The following is an 18,676-nucleotide window of genomic DNA, read 5'->3' on the forward strand; positions in this document are numbered from 1 at the left end:
GACAAATTGTATATGTATATTTGTCAGATAATTGTATATATGTAACTGGTATACATATGTATTTGTATATCTGGCGAGTGAGATTGGAGAGAGAGGAGAGAGGCGAGCAAGATTGGGAGAGGGAGGAGAGAGGCGAGTGAGAGAGAACAGAGAATGGAGAGAGACTAATAATATTTATATATATGTCATATAATTGTATATGTATATGTATACTTTGTATTTGTATATGTATAAAAGAGGAGAAAGGCGAGAGAGAGGCGAGAAATGATGTAATTACAACTTAAAGTATGTTGTGAGCCGTTATTAATTCAAACTATATCTATGTTAGCTAATTAACTAGTATAGATTTTCTCATCCGCATAATTTTTCCTGGATTTAATTATATTAAAAAATGACTTTAGTTAATAATAAAGGTAAATTAGGAACTAATGTTAGAAAACTTTATAGAGTCCACCAAAGATCACAAGTAAATCACTACACAGAGATACGAATATGTAGGAATGGAAAGAGAACTAACCTTGTTCTATTGTAATAACTTGATTGAAGAAGACATGATATTCTAAACCTTGAAGACTGCTTTCTTTAGTTGTTCTTTTGATTTTAGGACCATGCTTATTTAAAGATTCTGAGGTGCCATGTTGAAAATATATCTTTTCAATAAGTCTCCAACATACTTAAGAAAATGTTCATGAGTTTTAAAGTTATCTAAAATAAACTCATATTAATAGATATTTAATTTTAAGGCCAAAACTTTAATGATAGTATATCTACGTATAATATATTAATATGTGAGTTCACAAAATAAGATTTACTAATAATTGAATCAGTGAAATATCAATACAGTAGATAAGTAAAAATGAAAGGAAGGAGTAATAGACATACCTTGTTTCCTTTGAATATGTGTAATTGTGTACTATAAATATCTCACATTTTCTTGTTATTTCGTTACTAATTAAGGTTGTGTGTATTTATTTTTAGTACAAATATATGCTTATTTATTATCATATTGTGTATTTACAATTAATATGTATTGATATTTTATGTAGCAATGAATTGAGGCCCAAAACAATTGGGGCACAAGTGATTATTTTAGTGACCTTATAATCGACCCAGCCCCGACTCATGGATGCTTTTAGCCTCTCCATTCGAAAACCTAGGTAAGGAACTTTTTACCCTTTGGGGGTGAGTCTTCATTATTTCTTTATCAAATTGTGTTATGATTGGTCAATGCTAATTGACTCATATTAATTGTGTTCTTTGTAATTGTATAGTCAAATTATTTTCTACTTGTTAGCTGAAATAAGTGATGTGCATATTATTTTATCCACGTTTGGTGGAAGGTATTAGAAGATTATTTATTTCACCAGACGTAGAGTGATGACATAAGTTGATGACATAAGTTATCCCATATAACTGATGAAATAACTTATCTCATGATTAATTATCCTGAGATAACTTGTTCCCAACTAAATGACCCGTTTAATTAGTGTGGTCTTGCCTTTATTGATTTGACTTTCTGGTGTTGTTGTTCTGGTGATGTTTGTGGTTGTTTCTGGTGCAATGACTATTGGAAAGAATTGATCTAGTTACTACATGAATATGCTCATTCATACACAAAACACACACACTCTCTCTCCATATTTACAACTTTAGAGCCAAGACTTTCTGCATAGGCTGCTAAACCCTTTGTTATTTGAGGTATGCCTCGTTTAAGTGCCTCTATTTTTGATCTTTTGAATTGCAAACTCAACTGAGAGATTTCAGTCTCATGCTTTTGGGTTTCTTGTTTATTCTTTTGCTTGTTTCTCCCAACCGTTTCTCCAAAATTATCTTGTTGCACTTGTCCATGAACATATAGTTGTTCTCTTTTAGCTTTCAGGGAATCAACTTGCTATAGAAACCTTTGTTTCACCCTTGCCTCCTGCTTGATAAGGCCTGACATTCATAAATATTTAAGGGAAAAAGGACAAATATATCCCCGAACTATCGTAAATGGTATGCAGATACCCTCTGTCATACTTTAGGGACGTTGGTGCCCCTGCCGTCCAAAAACTAGAGCATATATACCCTTTATACTAACGGAAATACACGTGTCATAATCTTATTCATCGATAAGATTGCGCACGTATCCCTATTTAGTCTTCTGTTAGAGTGAAGGGCATATACGCTCTAGTTTTTTGACGGCAGGAGCACCAATGTCCCAAAAGTATGACAGAGGGTATCTGCATATCATTTACGATAATTCGGAGGTATATTTATCCTTTTTCCCAATATTTAAATGAGGATATCAAATAGAAAGTGTCGTATTAGAAGGACTACATAAGTGAATGCTTGTACCACTATTATCAGAGGGAATAAGTAAAAAATCTGAAATTATAATCGATATTGAGTGGATTGAATACTCTAAAACACTAACTATATTGATAAAAAAACATTTACCTTGATTAACTAGGCAAAGAAGTTTCATTACTAGAATAAAAATACGGTCTAAACGCCTGTTGGCTTTCTCTTATTGCTTGTTGCTGTTGGAAATGAGTTGTTTTCTGGTTGATAGTAGATAACTCCTCCTACAATGAGCGTTTCTCCATGTCCCCTACTTGACGCTTCTTCACTGCCTCCTGCTCCTTTGCTAAAGCTTTATCCGTGTTTGTAGCATACACACTGTCAGAGAGCTTTAAGGCCTCTATCCCCTTCTTCTGTACAACATTTTCCCCATCCAAGCTGGTAAGACTAGAAATAGTTGTCTCAATTATGTAATAACTATTTACCAGCTCTTGCTCTGTCTCTGAAATCTTCTTCATGGTGTTTTCCTCCGGTATTCTTGTTTCCTTGTGAACTTTTTCAGTATCTTCTTTTTTCTTGCCTCAACATTTTAAACTCAGCCTAGTCCTTACCAAGCCTCTAAGTAGCATGTATTACCTTCTCATTCTCCCAATTAGACCACCCTTGGATCTCTTTCTACAGTGTCTTGAAATGTGAAGTTAGCAACAATATAGCTTCATCACTCTCATTTTGAGAGACATATTTCCTTAGAGACTCATCATAATAATCTGGCACCGCAGAGGAAATAGTTGTGTTGCCTGGGGCCTTTATGCTAGACTTAGGCTTCAAGGAGAAGAGATAGAGAGAGAGAGTGTGTATTATTATCATAACAGAATGAATGTTCAAGACAATCTACATCTTGGCTTTATACACTTGTAAGGAATGTACTAGACTATAGAATGGAATTATTGGCTTCTAACAGACTCTAGGCTAACTAACTTCAGGACTTGCATTGTTGCAACTAACTAACTTGACACACCAGCTTCCAGATTCCACCTTAGCTAACAATATCTTCTTCTTTAAACTTGCATCAACTCTGAAACTGCTGCTTTTGGAAGAGGTGTGGAACTTGCTTGACAAACATGTGAACTTTTAGACCAAGGTTCTTTTCCATAAAATATATTTGAGTACAAATAGAGGATTTTAAGAGTAAAGTTGTACATGTTTTCAACAATGTAACGTATGTATGATCATTCGAGATAACATGAAAAAAGGAAAGAAATATCATAAAATATATTAAGAATATTTTATTTTCTAAAAACATAAAAGATTTATTCATAAAAATCCCAGCTCTGGCACTTTTATTTACACATATATAGAGTCTGAATCAAAATCACCTAATTCAGATGAACCTATAATGAAAATAATTAATCAAACCACATCCACATAATGCAATAACATGTATGCAACTATTTCAAATCCAGTGTGAACAGGTGAATACTAGTACTGAGTAGATATATCTAGACAAAGGAAGAATTTCCACTAAAAATTTAACTTATGTAGAAACAGAATCACTTACTTCCAAATCAACCAAAATGAAACGGCTATAAGTAATATAATATCATCTTTGTCCATATATAACATTAAAAGATGTTCGACTTCTTGCTTGTAGACAATCAAGATCCAACTACTCTTTTGCATATGAAGTTAATTTTGAAAACAAGGATAGGAAACCGATGTAAGATAATAGAATGCAGCAAAGAAATAGACTTTTTTTTGTTTGGCAGGTGCTATAAGGGAAAATAAGAACAAGATATCTCGAGTTTGAATCATGTGAATGAACATTTACCCCTTGGTGGAACAAAATTTGTCAAGATGTTACGTTTCAAACAACGAATGGTTAAATTAAAAAAAGAAAAAATTGTTGTAAGTGCAAAACACTTGAGATCATACTTTGGGAGCTTGAGGAAGTATACAAAATGCTTAAGGAAGATTAAGTTTTAGCACATAGAACAACATTATGTATTAAACCATCAAACTTGAGGATTAACAACGACCATTAAGCACGTCTCCCTCTTTCTAACTCTTTTCAAATGTACTTTCTACATATCTCTATACCTTTTTGCATTTTCCTATCAACTATTATAGTTACGGTAGGAAAGAAAGGCCTGACGATAAGTACATAGATTTAATCTGAAAAAAAAACATACAATGACAAGTTTCATTTTCCTACTCCTATTTTGAAGTTGCTAACTATTCTGAATCAGGAAAGTGGACACTAATCCGCTCCTTAATTGGTGTCCTACAGGAAGGGCATTTTTCCATTCCTTTCTTTTGGTGAAGCACATTGCAATCTTCACAAAGGACTTGATGAGCACAAGGGAGAAAAACCACTGATATCTGCTCATTCATACACATAATACACTCCCTCTCCACATTTAGAACATTAGAGCCATAACTTTCTGCATAGGCTGCTAAACCCTTTGTCATTTGTGGAATGCCTCGTTTAAGTGCCTCTATTTTTGATCTTTCAGATTGGAATCTCAACAGAGAGATTTCACTCTCACACTTTTGGATATCTTCTTTATACTTTTGCATGTTTCTCTCTACTTTTTCTCTAAAATTATCTCGCTGCACTTTTCCGTGAACACGGAGTTGTTCTCTTTCAGCTTTTAGAGAATCAACTTGTTGTAGAAACCTTTGTTTCACCCGTTCCTCCTGCTTCAATAGGACCTGAAATTCATAAATATTTACAAATTTATTTATATAATAGAAGGAATATCAAATAGCAAGTGCATTATCAGTACGACTACATAAGTGAATGCTTGAACCACTATTACCGAAGGCGATAAGTAAAAATACAACTAGTCATTACCAGCCTGAAGACTCTAAAACACTTACTATATTTGTAAAAGAACATTTTAATGAACCAGACAAAAAGATTTAATTACTAGAATAAAAATACCTTAAACTGGTCCACAACCCTGTTGGCTTTCTCTTGCTGCTGTTGTAAAGAAGTTTTTTCCTGCTTGATAGTAGATAAATCCTCCGCAAATGAGTGCTTCTCCATGTCCGCTGCTTGACACTTTTTTATTGCCTCCTGCTCCTTTGCCAAAGCATTATTCAAGTTCATAGCATCTTTACCGGTGGAGAGCATTAAGGCCTCTATATCCTTTTTTAGTCTAACATTATCCATCTCCAAAGTGTTAAGAAGAGAATTAGTTATCTCACTCATGGAATTAGTATTTACTAGCGCTTTCTCCATCTCCATAATCCTTTCCATGGTGTCTTTCTCCGGCATTTCCTTTTCCTGGTGAACTTTTTCAGCATCTTTTTTTTCTTGCCTCAACATTTTAAGCTCAGCCTGGTCCTTGCCAAGCCTCCAGGTAGCCTGCATTACCTTCTCATTTGCCCAATCAGACCACCCTTGGAGCTCTTTCTGCAGTGATTTCAAACGGGAAGTTCGCAACATTATAGTTTCATCTCTCTCATTTTGAGGGACATATTTCCCCATAGACTCATCATATGGGATACCAACAAAATAATCTGGCACCGTAGAAGAAATAGTTGTGTTGTCTAGGGCCTTTTTGCTGGACTTGAGCTCCATGGCTAACGAATCCAAATCCTTATCATTTACATTATCTTGCATAGGTGGCACTTTGGAGGTGTCACTTGCAGGTGCAATGGATGAGGAAGGGCATGGACTATTAGAACTTGCTTTTGCTAAAGGTTGATTGCAATTAATGCAAGTTGTTCCTTTGGAGTGTGAACTCTTCTTTGGTACTCCAGAAAAAGATAAGTTCACATTCTTGTCCAAAACCAAACTTTCCCAGGCAGTCATGTTTGCCTTGATATTCTTACTCGTACGGCTTCTGCAGTTCTTCTTCTCAAACTGATATGTCTTTCGCCTACGCAAATCCTTCTTGGAATTTAGGGAATTTTTACCTGCCCCCGANAGGTGCAATGGATGTGGAAAGGCATGGACTATCAGAACTTGCTTTTGCTAAAGGTTGATTGCATTTAATGCAAGTTGTTCCTTTGGAGTGTGAACTCTTCTTTGTTACACCAGTAAAAGATAAGTTCACATTCTTGTCCAAAACCAAACTTTCCCAGGCAGTCATGTTTGCCTTGATATTCTTACTCGTACGGCTTCTGCAGTTCTTCTTCTCAAACTGATATGTCTTTCGCCTACGCAAATCCTTCTTGGAATCTAGGGAATTTTTACCTGCCCCCGTTTTGTCTTCTAAAACTGCTCCTTTCGATTTAGCCTCTGCTTTTGGAAAAGGTGTGGAACTTCCTTTTCCTTTTGCCGCTTGACAAACATTTGAATTTTTAGACTCAGGTTCTTGAGGGGATGCACTAGCAATAGGAACTTTGGATTGCAAAGTTTGAGCAATTGGGGTAAAAGGTTTTGACAACTGTTGTTTATTCGGGTTTGACTGAGTATTATCGGAAGCCTCAATCTTTGATTGGGGAAGATTCAAACCAGATGAGCTATCACCTAGACTTTCTTGACTGCATAACTCAACCAGATGATAACCTTCCATTGTACATGCATGTATTGGATTCAAGTCCAATATTAATAGCCACCACAATGCTTCTACAACTGGCAAAGCTGGCTTAACCTCTCTCAACACACATATCATCTCTAGCAATGTGTAATTAACCAAGCTCGGTAAATCTTCAAATACAACAGGTCTATCAATATCGAAAACCTTTTCCCTACTCAATAAAGCCAAGGCACCATCAACTACATTTGAAATAGCGTCTTTGCTTCCATGATAAAGACCACTCCTCATGATAACCCATTCAGCAATTTCCTCACTGTATCCACACTTGACAATCTTCTTGACTGCACTCTGGAAAACTGTGGACAAATTTTGGGTTAAAAGCTCAAGAAGTTGAGTAGTTATAGTATCCTCCCAATCTGTATCTGGTGGCATTTCCACCTCTTGTTCCGCATCAGACTGAAGACACCCGCCCTTCAATGGGTCGATCTCAAAAATAGTGTTTTCTTTCGGTGCTTCCTCTAATAATTCATATTTTGGAAATTCCGTTAGACATGACACTGGTGAATCAGTAAGAGTTCCTAGAGGAAGCTCAGATACTAACATCTTCTTATTCATGCTTCCTATTTTCTTGTCTGAAATCACCAACGACTTTTTATTGGCATCATCACTGATGTTATCATCAACCATATTGATTATGTTTTCTATGAGTGTTATTATTGTTGTACTTTGATCAATCAAGTGTCTAGCCACAATTTCCGGTCCTGCAACAAAAATTCATCGAAGTGATAATATGGACGTGTGGGGATTATAAGTTAAGATAACACATAACAACAACAGAGAATTAGAGTTGCCAAACAAAAGGAGAAAACCACATTGCAATGCTTATTTGATAGGCTAAATAACAAAAAACAAAAATGACAGGCTGATAGCAACAAGAACAACTAACTCCAGTGATCACAATTAAGTAGAAATCGTATATGTGGAACTCCCAAAGACAGGCTGACATCAATAAAAACAACTCCAATTAGCTCAATAAACCAGCAACATTATTATTCAGGTGAAGTTGCCAAAGAAGTACTTAATATTCTATAAGGATTACAAATTCTACCATATATCAGTTACTCAAATCTCTATCCTTCAATGTAACATCATTCAACGGTAATTCGGGGATTAAAATTGAATAAAACATAGCAGTAGGGAATTAAAAATTGCCAAAACAAAAGGGAAATCATGTATCCATTATTCAAACAAAAATGCGAACGAGCTCCCAAACATTACCAAATGAAATGGATATAAAAGAAAAAGAAAAAGATTACCTCTGAGTCACAATAAACGATATCCCAAAACTTACTCAATTGAATAAAAAACTTCTTTTTCTGCAAAAAAAATAACTCAAATAAATTAATTCTGAAAAAAAAAATCACTCAAATGAATCGGGGAGGGGGAGGGGGGGGAAGCATCTAAATTGCCAAAAAAGAAGATGAACACAGAAAACCTCAAACCTCAAATTCTATCAAGAAACCAATAAAGAAAACAATCTTTTGAAACCTAAATAAACTCATCCCATAAATAAAATCAAGAAACCTAAAAAAGGGGTTGTACCAAAAGTGAAAAAATGGATTCTTTATATATATATATATATATAGAGAGAGAGAGAGATCAAGAATGAAACTAGATTTAACAAAACTTCAATCCAAAATCAAAATGGTCACTCACCAAAGGCTTTGAAAAGGCACAATCAAGAAAGGGTAAACTCCATTGGGAGCACAAGCTATGAGTAGTCTTTTGTTTGTGGTGCCAAACACTGAAATTTGGATTCCTTATATAGAGTCACTGGCTTGATGATAATTATGGTTAGGTACATTGTATTTAATCTCTAACTCATCTATAATTAAATGGAATTTAAAACTCTTTTCCATTTTCAAGGGGTTTATTAAATAGTTATTGTGAAAATCCTCAAATATTTGGCATGTAAGTTGGATTTAAGTCAAAGAAATAAAATGTATATTCAATTCATAGAATCTAATGACTCTTTCTTGGATATTTCAAATCAAAGTAATTATAGTAAGATGACATTGACAAAATAAACACATTTTTTCAATGTTGTTGTAGCACATTAATTTTTTATATTGATGGTACAAATATCTCATTACTCATATTGATTTATTTCAATTTTCACATAATTTTACGGAATATATGTTAAAGAATTAAACTAAATGATATAATTAGTGTTGACACCAAATTTTTCCCCTCCTTTCTTCTAATTTATTTCGTTGAGCTTCTAAATTGCTAATAAGTTGAATACTTTATATTTCACTACTATTTTATTTTATTACTAATGTTTTCGTAATTATCTTTTAGATACTATTATTACCATTACTTTAATTTTTTATTATTTTATGATTATCATATTTTTATTATCATTTTCACTATTTTAAAAGTATATTTTTACTATCAACACTATTATTACTTCATTGTCGTCTTTTTTAAGCTGATTGTCGTTACGTTATTTCAAGTTTTCTTACTTACTAAGTTTTTACGTAATAAATAATATACTAGTTATTAAATTAGAAGCTCAAATGAATTAACTTAAAAGAAGAAAAAAGGCCTAAAATGCTCCAGCAACTAAGCCAATTTGGTTGTATATCCATTTTCCAGCCCATTTGAAATCCTAAAGTATTTAACAATTGGAAAAATTACATAAGTGAATGTCTTTTATTTAATAATTATCACTTTTAAGTATACTTTTAATTTATTACCATTTTTGTCAACTTTTAGCGATACTTGTTGACACCCAATTTTGACCGTCCACAATATAAATTAATCATTGAGCTTCTTCAATTTCAAGCGATTTAAAATAATTAGTTTTAGAAATGTTCAAAAAATAATAATAATAATAATTTGCAAGTTATTTTTAAATGTTGTGTCGCCTTTTTATAATTTTTTAATAATATACATGTTTTACATAATTAAGTATATAGTTGGTATAATTTATGAATATTTGAAAATCGTCTCAAAAAGATTTTATTTATTACTTAAATATTTTAATTTAATCCATGAGTTAATATATAAGTTAGGTTTATATTTTGAGTTGATTAGTTTTATAATTGAATTAATTATTTGTTTCGTTATAATTAATAAGCTCGTTAATTAATTAACATTAATTCGTCTTATTTAGGTTTTAGCCGAATTTGTTAATTTAACTGAATTTGGCTATTGCTTAAACTCCGAAATCTATCCAATCTAATTCTATCCCTAACCCATTTAAAGGGACCAAGAAGTTGGGCCATTAACCAATTTTTAGCAAACATTAACAATACAATACATACATATACCAACCGACCCATTCCAATAAAATTATAATAACAACAGTATACACCAAACTGGCCCCATCCCCTCTTTCCCTTCTAATTTCAACAATATCAGCAGCAGTCCAAAATGTCAACAACAGTTGTACGCAACAGCCCTGCTGCCTCGGATTTTCTGGGATTTGGAGAAAATTTCATACCAAACCCAGTTGCCCCCTGTTGGCCTTGAAAAGGAGCAAGAAATTTGAATTTGAAATGAGAAATTTCACCTAATTTCCTCCTAATTTTCATCTATATATTCAGCTCTTTTGATCACTGTTTAGGGGGGGGGGGGGGCGGGCATAGAAGTTTTTTTTGTTTGTTTTTTTGGCAACAGGCGGTTTACCCTTAAGAAATTTCAAAACGATTTTCTAATTCTAAGTTCCAAGAAAAGCTTTGACCAAAGGTTGGTTCAAATTTCCTTGTCTATTGTTCGAGTCTAAATCGGTGTAAGAAGATTTGCTCTCTTTGGCTCATTTGTTCTCAGTTTGCTGCCTCAAAGAAGGTAACTTCGCCTTCTCTTACATCCTGTTTTCGATACGGTGTGCTATGTGTTCGATACTTAGTATGGAGTTTATTATTAAGAACGTTTGGTTCCTTCGCTTTAAGTCTTTGCTTTAGTACCGTTTTTCTGTGAATTGTTTAGCAGTAAGCATAGCATGATTCAAGCATCAATGAAGTCACGTTAGTATTATATGTTGGTCGAGATATTCATTAGCTTGGCTTTGTATCTATGAAGCTAGTTGATTCGCTACTTGCTGTTGCTCGAAATGGCTTAAAACTCATTTACTCTCAACTATGAGTGTATTAGTTGGGTCGTTTTGGATCATTCACTGTTCGGTTTTAGCTTTTATTAGTGTGATGAAAATGTGACCATATTCTTGGCTGTTTGCCTTGGTGTTTTTTCTATTGTGAAGGTTTTCTTGTTAATACTAGTTTTAATTCACATAGTAGATATATCTAGCCTCTGTTTTTGATTAGCTTGGGTGGTATATGTCTCTTTGGATTTCAGCTCATGGCGGGATGCTTGTAACTCTACCATTGTAATGTGACGATTTAACTAAGGTTACTCTTATTTTTCAGAGAATAGTCCTCACTATCTTTGTCTAAAAATCTGAAAATATCCATTCCGAGTTTTTAACTTGTTGTTTGCCTTAGTTTTATTTGAGAGTTAATGTTCAACAGTGCTATGGATATTGTTTTATATTACACCATTATTTAACATGTTTGCTTATATTGCCCATTTTAGTTATTTGTTTGTAGTTACTTTCTTCCTTTGCTTATAATGAGTTAGTTGGCAACTACTTCAAATTTTTGTTCCTTTGGTGTAAGAGAGCTGGTAGTTTAAAAGTTCTCATGGATATGTCTAGTGTGGTTTATTAGATAAGGTGATTTTAGTCAAATGTGCAACATGTTACTTTATGCATTTTTTGGGTTGTCTTAGTTATTGCTCATAGGTTTTATTTTCACGTATGTACACAAGCACATGCCCCCCCTTTGAATTTCCTTGTGTATGATTTCTCATTATTTTTTATGTTAAATCGTTATTTTCCTAAAAATAGTCAAATATTTTTAGTCAAGTCGCAGGTCAACTGCATGTTAGCGGACATTTCGAACACTTAAACCCTTCTCGAAGTGTAAATTGAACCCCGAACCCTCTTTGGTGTCTTTAAATGATTTTTTCTGTTTAAATCATTAAAAATTATAAGTTTTCTTAATTTCTTTAAAAAATTAAGTGATGACTCTTTTCTAAGTATTTTCTCGAATTGTTTTATACTTAGAACATTTTAAAAAAAGTGATTTTTCTAAAAATAGGAAAATTACGGCACAACAAAAATGACGACTCTGCTGGGGATTGTAATTAAGTTCTAACCATAAGATTTGACTATTTGACTAATTATTATTAATTGCTGAATTATTTATTCATCCTTAATATGCTTAAATTGCTATAAACTGTTGCATTCATGACATAACATATTCCGTCAAACGACGCTTATTTTTTATTTTCCACTCAAAGGACGATTATGCGGGCTGCAGTCGTTCGTTAACCAAATTGTTCTCGGGTCACCCTGACGAATGTAGTTGGCTACTGGATAGTCAACGGTCATTAATTGTCCTAGCCCAAGTAATCCGCTTGGGTCACCAATCAACTTTAAAGAAACTCACTCTTAGTCATACTAGGATAGAGTAAGACCAAATTCCTGAAATTTAGCGCATTGAGATGACCCAATACCCAAGGCGTGTCGGGTCTATTAGAAAGACCACCTTGAGTTCAAAGGGCCCACGGCCCGAACGGACGCTCATTCTTACGTGTTTGAACGATGTATGCGCTATTTGACAAATGTTGTGTCTTGGGTTTGGAGGGTATCTAATTATTTGTATGTTTTTGTAGATGGCTAAGCAACACTTGAGTTTCAAAATGGTTAGCGAGACGCCAAACCTCCTCCGTGTATGGTGGTACAATCTCAATGCATATCAGAAAAGAGAACTTTCCATTCACTTAGGTCATATCCCGTCGATAATGAATCTCAGAGTCTAGCCTAAGTTCATTGAGGTGGTCACTCGATTTTGGGATGATGAGAGGATGGTGTTTCGCTTCGGAGATGTTGATATGACACCAACTGTTGAATAAATCAAAGATTGCCTAGACAACGTCGGAACGTGCCAGAAAAGGAAAAAACATCCAAATTATCACATTTTGCTACCAAATAAGCCAACCAGCACATAACTGAAAAACATTTTGTTATTGCTAAATGTAGACTGGCTAGACACCCTGAGTATTCCATTTGTGAAATTCTATGAATGATGGGGTCACGAGAGTTATTATAAGAATTTTCCAAATGAGTTTCACAGTCACAGTAGTTGGAGTCAAACTCAAACTCTAGCATTTGCCGTATGCCTCTTAGGGACGATGGTATTCCCTCAAGACGAAGGGAATGAAATGGATGCTCGGGTTGTCATGGTTACACACGCCATCTTCGAGGGCGTTGGTAAGAAAGGACAAGTTAAGAAATGCTTCAACCTAGCCCCCATCATTCTTGTCGACATCTACCGATCTTTGGGTCAATGCAAAAACGGGTTTTCATTTTTTCAAGGTTGTAATATCTTGCTACGGTGGTGGATGTCTAAACATCTAGTGAAGACATACGAGACTCAGAGACAGAAATTGGCCGAACCATAAAAAAAAGTCACCTTGACCATTACGAGTTTTATTTGAGCATCAACAGGTTCAAGATCCACAGCACTAGGGAAGCATGGGCTAAAGTCTTCCACGACATAAAAGATGGAAACGTACAATGGATGCTTTAAGATTTCATGTCAAAAAAATAGCTATTCAGGGGGCTAAGTGTCCTTTCCTAATCCTCCCTGGCATTAAAGGGGTACGACCTTACAATCCTAGCAGGGTAGTGCGGCAATTCGGTAGAAGATAGATTATACCTTTCAAAGGAGACACTAGCCGCTACGTTTTTTACTACAATGGATGCGACAAGGTACTTTATGCCAAGGATATTTGTCAAGAATGGGCTGGACGGGTCAACCTAAAAGAGAGCTTGGCAGAAAATAGATATGAAGCCGGGTATGTGGATGAATACAAAAAATGGTTGCAGGATGATCTACGTGGTACACTTGACCCAACGCCACACACGTGCCTGATACGCTCAAATTACACCTCCTTTCAGAAGTATAAGCGATCGTTATCAAGTAAAGAACCCAACTTGTAGGTTGGGATCGATCCCACGAGGAAAATGGTTTAGACTTTACTTTTAACCAACGATTATATTTAATTAGTCAAATTATTTCCATAAACAGATAATAAAAAGGAGGGTTGTGCTTGTGTAAAACAAATAGTAAGAACTTAATAAGTAATCAATAATCAAACTCAACTTTGGTTGTTATTAAGTTAAGAGAAACAACTAGGGTATACGTGTTCCCCACAATCTCATAACGCAGTAATCCTAGTAATAGCAATCCTTTTCTAGTGTATTACATGCAAAGTGATAAGTTAGGTATCTCTAAATTCTTGGTCCGGCATCTAGAGAATTTCACCCCGCACCTTGGTCCGGCTACGTGTGTATAATTTACTAACCCTTACCTTTACCTCATATTAGACATCATAATCGATGTTTGGCTTAGTTATTACTTCGCACCAATCGACACTAGCCTATTAGATAGTATCACACTAAATCTATGTTGATAATTCTTTTCTTGTTAATTACCTCCTTGGTCCGGCAAGTAGTAACAAGGCGAGTTCTAACGTTGGCCACCGTTAAAAAGACTTCTAAACGAAAGAATTATCAATGCATGCAACATACTATTCAAGAATTGCTTATTTACTATTCATACTTTGTTAATCAATCATGGTTCCCACAACCCTAGTTGTGGATTTAGTTACTCATATTAGCAATAACACAATTCATAATTGTAGATAAAAAAATCATGAACTTACGTAGAGAGAATAATAAACCCAAAAATTTTACTTGAATTGCTAAGCCAAAATCCTCAAAACGAACTTGGGAAATCAATAATTGCTAAAGTTGCAAATTAATCTCCAAAGTTACAAAGCAAAAATAGAATAATAATGTCTAACCCCCAAAAACGAGGTTTACATGTCCTATTTATAGAAAACAAATCCTAAATAAAAAAGGAAACAAATTAAGGAAAGTTTTGTTCAGGTACGCGTCTTCGATCCACGAGACTAATTTACGGACCATCGATGGATCTACGATCCGTAAGTCCCTTCCGTCACTCGGGACTTAGAAAATATTTCAGCATCCAAAAATCAGCTTCTCTGAAGCAAACAACGGACCAGCAGTACGGACCGTAGATCGACCTATGGTCCGTCAATCCCCTCCGTAGCTCCATACTTAGAATCTTCAAAAATCAGGTACTGGAACCCTCGCAGTCTCATTTTACGGATCAACAGTACGGTCCGTAGATCAATCTACGGACCGTCAATGGGCACCGTGGTTCCACACTTGGTCAGATTTCCCTGATTTGTCCTCAATACTATGCATGTTGATCTACGGTCATAACCTAAGGACCGTGAATGGACCTACGATCCGTAGATCACCTCCGTGGATGCCTTTTTCTGCATTTCTTGCAGTTGTCTCTATACTTCCGCGCCTGAACACCTTTCCTGCAAAATATGATAAAAACACATAAAAACCAATCTAAAAAGGCCCTAGACACACACAACTTGTAAGTGAAATGTATTAGAAATACCGTAAACTCACGGTATATCAACACCCTCAACTTAAATTTGTTGTTTGTCCTCAAGTGACGAACTACAACTCTAAACGACACTTGTATAGAAGCAAGCATTTCTAAACTCAAGCAATCACATGGCTCTCTACCTCCTCATTGTTCGGGTGCACATTCGTTCTTTTAGACTCGACAAGCCAGCTCATGTGGATCACATCATGACACAGACCAACCAACTGACACACAACAGACACCTTCTCACTGTCACCCATGTACCAACTTTCGAACAATGTAACTAGTGCCCTTACTTCAAACTAAATCCTCTTTTTGCAAAAATTTAACTTCATTCATGGTACAAGGATTTATTCAACACTCACGTTCAGAAGTAATTTCAAATACAGTTAGTGCTTACTGCCATAAGCTCGCCCTTATTTTCACCGCTTAGACTCTCCAAACTAGACTCTAGGATCACTTATAGGACTTTATTAGCTTGTAACGTAGGCTCAGGGTCAGATGTGGTACATTTGGGTACTGTTTAGTGACTTTCTGCCCTCCTTGTCATTACACTAGGCTTTTAACCTCTTTTTGCCCTATTTTTTTTTATATTATTGCTTTGCCTTCTTTCCCTTGACTTTCTTCAACCACGGATGTGACTTTAGACTTAGGAGCTCATTTTTCTTTTATTTTATCGTTCCTTTCGCTTTTAACAAGTCACATCCTTCACCTTTTCCTTTCTCCCCTTTTTTGTAAATTTTTCTTTCTTTTCTCTTTTCTTTTTATTTTCACAATCTTTTCATACCCATTTTTCATTCAGTTTCCTCTTTCATAGCCACCCTCAACTTATGAATTTTTTGTTAGTTGAGGTGCACAATACCCGTTGTCAGGTCAGGGCCAAGATTGAAGTTACTGTTTACATTAGCCACCCTCAACTTAGGCTTTTGGCCTAAGTCAAAGTGCACATGTCCAAGGAGGGACCGAGGCCAACATAGTAGGTTATAGGAAAGTGAGTTCGGGGTTTTAGAAAGAAATGGTTTATTTTTAAGCTCAAAGTTGGATCAAAGGGAACAATTATTTCATTTGGTTGAATCTTTCTCGGCAATTTGTGGATTTTTCATAACAATGGCCTATGATCACTTCCTATCCTCTAGATTGAATTGTCTTAGCAGGACTAACCGGGCAAGTTCTAGTTTTGCACAAAAACTGTTTGAACAGTCAATGATTCTCACCCACTCTTGGCACATAGTTTCATTATCAGATTATCAGATTATGGGATTCAAGTTTCGGGTTTAATCATGCAATCAAGTCGATTGTTACTATGTCATACTCAGAGCCAACACAATCAACTAATCGTAGCCTACTTCTAGCATACAACCCAGAATCTGACGGGTATCATTTTTTATAAGCCATCATGCTTCATTCTGTATCATGCTTCTACACATATAATCCTATGACATGCCGGTTCAACAAAAATTAAATAGTCTTTTGGGGGAAAAGAACACAGACAAGAAAACCCCAAGAGAGGATTCATGAGTTGGGTTACTCAGACTTCACCCTATCACTCACTATCCATTTACCCCACCCCCAACAAAATTAGATGCAATTGTCCACAATGCATACATAGACAGTAAAAGAGAATGGATTTGAGTGAAGCAAACCTGTGGCGCAAAGCGCCGGCGAATCATCAACAAGTAGGGGGGTCCGGTTTCCCGGAGCCCTCTGGAACATTAGTGGGGGCACCCTCAGTAGTGCCCACCTCAGCAATCCTAGCACCCGCAGTAGTTCTCTCTATCAAACGCTCCGCACCATCAGTGGTGCTCGCAACGCCCCTCAAAATAGGCTGAACCTCTGCAACTGGGCAGAGCTCGATGCCCCTGCAGCTCTCTCACGCACCATCTGCTGGCGCAACTCTTCGTCTGCAATCGAAGCCCTCCTAGCCTCCTTCTCCCGCCGACACTGTCTTTTCTGAGCTTTCTCTTTCTCCTGTGTCGGTGCAGGGCCCTCCTCGGCGATGCCACTAAATAGAACATCTAGCACTGTATCATCAGCCGGCTCAGTAGGGGCAGCCTGCGTCTCAACTGAAGGTGCAGCAAGAATAACATCAACATTAGTCCGTAGGCTGGCTATGTCAGCCTGCAAGACAGATAAGTCTGTGGCCGGAGCTGATCGCTCGAGGACTCGCAACTCGAAGGCGTCAAGTCGTTTATTAACAGCCAGGACCTTACGGTCCATCATCCCCTCCATCCTGCGCTCTATTCTGGCCTCTGACTCGGTGATGCAGTAGGGTGGCCATCTGAGCTTCTAATTTTTTGACTCTGGCTAAAGGGACCACAATGGCTCCTAACTGCAGTGTGGACCGGGAAGAGCTAGGAGCCATACTAGCTGCCTGAGATGAGGTGCCCTGAACAGTGTCGGTGTGATCGGGGATGCATAGGTCATCACCCTGTGCCTGCCCCACTGTGTCTGCAAGATCGGCACCCAAAGGAGGTACCTCAACCTGAGGCTCTCTGCGAGGTGCCGCCACATTTGCGTCATCCCGAATAAGGTCGATGTCCAATGCTCCTGTAGGGTGGACTAGCCTGTCACAATGCCATATCGGCACGCCCGAGTCCTTGTACAACTGAAAGATCAGACAGGGGAAGGGGTAAGTAGTGGAGGTCCTGAAAGCTCTCTCATGAATCTCTGCCAGCAGCATGCGGGCAAAGTCGATCTCTACTCCAGCTACCAATGCTGCAACCGTCACCGCTCTGTCCCAAGTGACATGATTATTAGCTTTTGTAGGCGACACTCTGTTACGCACTAGCAGCCAGAAGAACTTGGCCACAAAATTTAACGTGGCCTTCCGGATGCCTAACTGTGGAGAAGCGACCCATTCCGCCCGCTCGCCATCCGTAGCAATGTACCTGGCCAGCCATAGTATAACAGCCTCTCGCTACTCAGCATTCCTCTGAAAAGTGCAACTCCGCACGATGTCCCAGCGATAATCAAACTATGAAGTGCTAGGGGACCAAGAGTGGCCCGTGGTAGGACCATAGAGAAAACGGCTAATGGTGGCGGGTGATATGTCCACCAGCTACAGGAGTGGGCTCATCATTTCGTGGTGCAGGTATGGGCTCTGAGCTAGTTGCCTCATTAGACGAGGCTGCGTGGTCATTTTCTCTAGACCCTGTGGATGATTTGGCGTTGGACCCTGTAGCATGGACAGACTTTGATTGTGAAGAGTGGGCAGACTGGGAGCTTGAGGCATGGGCAGACTCGGATCCGGACATAGGTCCCTCTGAACTGGAAGCAGCCCCAGTTGGTGACCCGATCAGTGTGTGCTCCTCATTAGACTGGGAGACAGTGACTACGTCGGGG

General features: G+C 37.0%; 2 protein-coding genes across 2 annotated transcripts in view; one reads left to right on the forward strand and one right to left on the reverse strand.

Annotated features, from left to right (window-relative positions):
* Window positions 1-18,676, forward strand: part of LOC125871081 (60S ribosomal protein L18-2) — a 271,584-nt gene that overhangs the window by 181,022 nt on the left and 71,886 nt on the right. The window lies entirely within an intron of this gene.
* On the reverse strand, window positions 4,273-8,549 carry LOC125871045 (putative E3 ubiquitin-protein ligase RF298). Its single transcript, XM_049551631.1, has 5 exons — window positions 8,490-8,549; window positions 8,090-8,149; window positions 6,488-7,534; window positions 5,228-6,207; window positions 4,273-4,995 (listed from the first exon to the last, which is right to left on the reverse strand). Exons 3-5 carry the CDS (start codon window positions 7,458-7,460, stop codon window positions 4,516-4,518), a joined length of 2,433 nt encoding a protein of 810 aa, XP_049407588.1. The 5' UTR covers window positions 7,461-7,534; window positions 8,090-8,149; window positions 8,490-8,549; the 3' UTR covers window positions 4,273-4,515.

The sequence above is a fragment of the Solanum stenotomum genome, chromosome 7 (assembly GCF_019186545.1).
Source record: "Solanum stenotomum isolate F172 chromosome 7, ASM1918654v1, whole genome shotgun sequence".
In the NCBI taxonomy this organism is placed as follows: Eukaryota; Viridiplantae; Streptophyta; class Magnoliopsida; order Solanales; family Solanaceae; genus Solanum; species Solanum stenotomum.

Bases quoted from the DNA above. Each gene is read 5' to 3' on its own strand.
- LOC125871045 (XM_049551631.1), bottom strand. From the start codon at position 7,460: ATGGTTGATGATAACATCAGTGATGATGCCAATAAAAAGTCGTTGGTG. The intron at 4,996-5,227 runs GTATTTTTATTC...TATGAATTTCAG, and splicing joins GGGTTGTGGACCAGTTTAAG to GTCCTATTGAAGCAGGAGGA.